General features: G+C 42.7%; 1 protein-coding gene across 1 annotated transcript; it reads right to left on the bottom strand.

Moving 5' to 3' along the window:
- Positions 1-604: 604 nt before the first annotated feature.
- Positions 605-4,045, bottom strand: barhl2 (BarH-like homeobox 2). The gene is made up of 3 exons (XM_075486230.1): positions 3,109-4,045; positions 2,261-2,486; positions 605-1,288 (listed from the first exon to the last, which is right to left on the bottom strand). The coding sequence occupies exons 1-3, from the start codon at positions 3,665-3,667 to the stop codon at positions 976-978; spliced, it is 1,098 nt and encodes a 365-aa protein (XP_075342345.1). The 5' UTR covers positions 3,668-4,045; the 3' UTR covers positions 605-975.
- Between the last annotated feature and the right edge of the window lie 1,389 nt (positions 4,046-5,434).

Genomic DNA, 5,434 nt, shown 5'->3' with positions numbered 1-5,434 from the left:
GAAGCAAGTTCACAAACGGCTATTGGTTATTGAGAATGAGCAGATTATCAGCACCCCCCTACACCCCCCTTCTCTTGCAGGCGTCCTGTCTTGATCCTCCTGCACTGATCGCTCACGCTGAGAAATTCAGGCTTATTGTCTGCTGTGCTCCCAGGGAACAGCTGCTAAGCCAAGGCCACATTCCCAGTGTACCCGACTCATCAAAACCATTCAGCCCCACCACCAATCAGCTGCTGCACATCCATATGCACATGCGTTGGTAAACATTAATGTAAAGGCGTGGAAAGTGACCTCCAGTGGGTGAACACTAGTTTTGTATCGTCCAATTTAAAGACCATATGCTCCAGTACCAAATCATTTACCTTCATCCAGTTATGTCATGAAATCGTGTCTTTAAAAGAAGGAAGAAAAAGTGAAGGGAGATCATGTGGGTTAGCCACCAGTAGCATGCTGCTAGGTTCTAATATGTTCATATAAACTGTGTAATTTTGTGATAAAACAATAGCTGTTAAGTACAATTATAATATCGCGACACATGAATTAGAATTCAAAATAAATTATGTTGGTTTCATTTCTTGAATGGAATTTTGAATTTGGACTCAGGTTTCAATAGAAGCGTCTGCAGTTAAATTAGTATCATTACTTCTTTATTCATTCAGTTCTCCATCTAATAAACTTTGTAAGTTTATTTTCTAATGTAAGTGTATTTGTACAAAAGACAAACAAACAAACAATCAGACACGAGCAGTCCTTTGCGGTCTGTCTGGGCCCGGACACAAAGTCTTTCCTTCCGGGTTTAGGCTGTCCGGGCCTATATTAAATACCTCCATAACTCTCTCTGCAAAACGTCTTTAAATGTGTCTTTTCTTTCTTTTTTTTTTTTTTTTTTGGGTGGGGGGGTGAGTTAAAGTCCTGCAGTGTGCTTCCGATTGCAGCTACTCACAGCACGTGTTCAACAAGGTCTCTGGTCAGTTTTTATCGCGGATGCGGTGTGCCGGCCATGGGGTTAGACAGGGGGTTTAGCGCCGGTTGCCCCCCCGGCCCAAGGCCATGAATGAGCACCCTTGGGACAAGAGGTCTCTGGAGGCTTGGGTGCGGCGTGGAGGGAGTCCGGTACATACTGCTGTACATAGCTGCGGCCGCCGCGGCTGCCGTCGTGCTGTCCACGGTGCCGAGCAGGCTCGGATGGTAGAAGTAGGGCGATGGGAACATTCTCTGTAAGGCCGAGTAGTTTCCTGCTTCAGCCAGCAGCTCCAAACCGACCGCCGTCTGCCTCTTCCACTTCGTCCTGGAAATCAGATCCAAATACAACAGATTAATTATTTAATCAGTTTGCGCTTTTGCAGAGTCCCCGAACGCCACTTTAATGTAAGCAGAGGCCTAATTACGGAAGCCAGGGTGTGTGGAGAAGGTTTAATCTGGCAACTGAAAATATGTGTGTGTTCTGGTTCCAACTTATCAAAGACAAAGTTTTCTAACTTGTTCAGAAATATTGTAAAATTATGATTTAGAAAAATAATACAAGCTCTGTAGGCTAAATCTTCCCAAATATTTCCTTTAAATGGTTACAGTAGATTTCAAAACTCTCTTTATAACCTCCAAAGTGAATTTAACAGATTTGCATGTGCAACGCGCACAGGCCAGTGTCGGAAAAATAAAAAGCATCCATATGTTAACTGTTTACATCATTTATGCAATAATACATTAAGTGAGCTAAAGGAGGTGAATCAAAGGTAATTATTATTTTCTGCGCACTTCTTTTTTTCTTTCTTTGTAAATCCATGTTGACCTGAGACAAGAGCATCCTTAGAATGTGTCGCTGTGGCACTTTCACACTTTTACTTTTAATACAGAAAAAAAAACAGAGATTTTTTTTCTATAATTTCTCAAACGAATAATTTGAAAATCTTCAGATTTTTGTCAGTGAGGTGCACTTTCTCCATGATTTAGTTTTCCTGCTCTTCTACTGAGTCTTCATGGAGTGGAATTAGTAGCAATGAAAAGCTCTAACAGATTTTTTTCATATGTGCGTTAAAGTGGCTGAAAAAGAAAAACCGTTGATAAATGTGGAAGAAAGATTGGTTTATTTCTACAGTCCATCCAAGTCTTTTGGATTCTTGAGTATCTATGTGTGGTCCCGGTATATCACGGTTGCCTTTTGAATTGCAGTGGCGAACCACATAGACATTTTTAATTAAAAAACAAACAAAAAAAAAAAACATATTTCTTTCGCCAAGTAATAATAATGATGGTTGCTTACCGTCTGTTTTGGTACCAGGTCTTGACTTGCGTGTCTGTCAGGTTGAGAGCCGCCGCCAGGTCCATGCGGTCCTGCACGCTGAGGTATTTTTGACGCTCAAAACTCCTCTCCAGCTGGTTGAGCTGGTGGTCAGTAAAGGCTGTCCGTGCTTTGCGAGGTTTTTTTGTGCGCACCGGTGGACTGTCTCTGCTACTGGAGATTTCCCGGTCACCTTCCTCTTTAGTACCTAAATGGGGAGCAAGGCGCAACAAACTGCTGTTATAAATCCTACCAAGAAAATTCCTCAAACTGCAAGACAACATTTTGTATTACTCATCTTTTCAGTGTTAGGAAGCAAAGAATAACCACCAGTCTAACTTTCAGCAACTTGGTGCCAACAGTCCCTTTTTTTTGGAGCATTGCAGTAAGAAAATAATCTAGTATTTGTCACCTGAAGTTTTTTCCCTCTTCTTTCAGAAAACGAGACATCAATATATCAATCCATCTCTATTTGTAGCTGTGTTTCAGTGCGCCATGATCTCCCCTCTAGGAAGAACAATAATCTCTCTAATTGACCCACTAGGGAGGCCCCGCGCACGGGGAGAATCACCAGGCTTACATCTGTTTTTCATATCAATTACACTAATAAAGGAGGCTGAAAGTAAGACAAAGAATATCTGATTATTCTTATTCTTATTATCATTATTAGTAGTATAATCATAAATGTTATTAGCCTGTAAATGTAAATTCCCTGCTTAGTCCTTGATTACATTTGGCTTCTTTCTATCATCATTTGACTAACATTTTTGAATAAACCAGCAGTCGACGCGGTGATTTCCTCACACAAACAACACTTGATGCGCTCTTACCGTTGCATTTCATTTCGCTTTGAATGTCGTCTCTTTTGTCCAACTTGCTTCTGTTGTCGTCTTGTTCCAACTTGGGCCTGAAGACGTCCGGAGCCGTGGCACTTTCTGGTTTTGGCGTGTGATGGGGTGAGGATACACTGGTGCTGTAAGGTGCGCAGGCGGCCAGAGGTTTACTGTCGCCCAAAATGTCTTTGATTAAAAACGAGGAGGTGGCAGTCCTCGGGGCGCAGCCGGCCCCAGCGAGCGGCGGCTGCTGCTGATGCTGAGGCGACAGCGGCAAACTCTGTGGCTGGTTGTGGTGATGGTGGTGATGCTGAAGACTGTCCTGCACCAGATGCGCATCGGCAGCATGCTCCAAGGTGACCGAGATGGGGGACGAAGGGGCCGTTCCCACAGTGTCTATCTCCGAACATGGCGACGGGGTTGCCTGGCTCCTGAAATCCGCTGTCCTGCTGTCACCGAGCCGAAAATCTCCGTTCATTAGCACGGGGTTACCAGAGTTAGATGCGCTGGATAAAATAGTGTCTATCCCAAAACTCGACCCGCTGGATCCTTCCATATTAAGAAGGGACGACTGAAGTCTTCATAACAACAGTGAGATGCTTCACCCACGGCGCAAAAAAATCTCGAGAAAGTCAGAAAATGAAGTCTGAGTTAGAAAAAGAAATAGAAAAAAAAAAACAACAACAAAAAAGGAACGGCTGAGAAATAAACCCAGGACAGAAACAGAATCCACGCTCACGCGACTCAGACAGCCTGTTTGGTCCAATTTGTTACATTCAGTGAAAATGCGGGAAACAGCAAAGTGCGGCTCTGCGTAGTCCTTGTCCCCTTTTTGTGTTTGGATGTTGAACTTTCAGTTAAAAGTTGAGGCGTATAGAGAGATATACATCAGGCTGACTCCTCGACATCAGGCTCCCCCTTTTTGCTGCTAATCGCTCCAGTGTTGCTCTACAATGACTTCCTATACTGACGTCACGGCCCACGGCGAGGGGGAATTAATATTTTCTCCTTTATAATAAACACTCGACGCCTTTTTCTCTCTACCCCCCACCCCACCGCCCACCCACCTCCCCCCCGCCACCATTGGCTTACATCCTGACCGGCTCCTCCACCTCACCAATCAGGGAGTTGTTTCTTTATCTCAGACAGTTCAAGCCACTCATTGCACCGAGTTTAGCTGCAGCTCTGTTTCTTTTTTGTTTATGAAAAAGAAGGAAAAACAACACACAGATTTACTTTAAGCGTTGAAAACATTTTTATCTGAAGTCCTGACTGCAAGATAAAATAATCCGGATGTGGGATTGTACTATCTTTTTTTTTTTTTTTTACTTAAAAGACACGAAAATCTGAAATAACAATGAATGAATAATAATAATGAAATCATTCTATAAAGTGATACTGGAAGGTGAAAGGTCAGCAGAGGCAGTTCGGACATCATGGTAGGATAAATGAGATACATTTACTTTACTCATAGAAGTCAGTTTTTTTTTTTAGAGCTCTTATCGCAACTTCACTTTTTAATTTCAGTAAATGTATGAGATAATAAAACTGCAGGCCAAGACTGTCCTGATGACCGGCTGCGGTGTCATGAGTGGCATCTGATCCGCGTGTGGAAATATTCTGAGAGCCGCAAGGTTGGCATATTAAGGAGCGGGGAGGAGTGGTGGTGACTGTCATGACAGCTCATCGTGTTAATAACCATGTCACCCTAATTAGTAAAGTAATTATGAGGCGCTAATGAGCGTTCAAAGGTAGTAGAAATTCAGCACTTTTTTCGCTCCCGACGCGGATCTGAAGGATGTTGAGGAGGGAAAAAATGTGCGGCTGACAAAGTGTCTGCTGAGGGAAGCTGCAGTTGAGGGAGTGCAGGCTCTCCGGATGATGGGATGTGCCACTTCTCATGAGTGAAAGTAGCTGCATATGTTGTTCTCTTTTTTATTCTGGCGGACGTGTGTAATTCTGCTCTGATTTTTTTTCCTCTTTTTTTAAAAAAAAAAAAGTCTTTCTCCACAGGCATCGCAACATTTCCCGGCATTTGTGGATGGATCATTTGGACATTAATTATTACCTCTTGTTTTTTTTTTCCTTTTTCTTTTTCTCCAGCAGGTCGGCAGGACAGATGGCGCAGATGATGAGTACTGGTGTGAGGCGAGTGAAGATTCAAAAATCTGAATTTAGGTTTGTTCTTGATTCGTTTTCTAAATCGCATTTAAAAGCCAAAGTCAGTTGGGTTTTTTTTTAATTACATTTTTTTTAATGACTGTGTGTTGCTTTGCGGTAAATTGTGATAAATTATTCATCCTATGAATTTCCCTTTTTGTTT

Source organism: Odontesthes bonariensis, chromosome 15 (assembly GCF_027942865.1).
Source record: "Odontesthes bonariensis isolate fOdoBon6 chromosome 15, fOdoBon6.hap1, whole genome shotgun sequence".
NCBI classification, from domain to species: domain Eukaryota; kingdom Metazoa; phylum Chordata; class Actinopteri; order Atheriniformes; family Atherinopsidae; genus Odontesthes; species Odontesthes bonariensis.
Note: the sequence above shows the minus strand (reverse complement) of the source record. Positions and strands in the feature narration are given on the sequence as shown.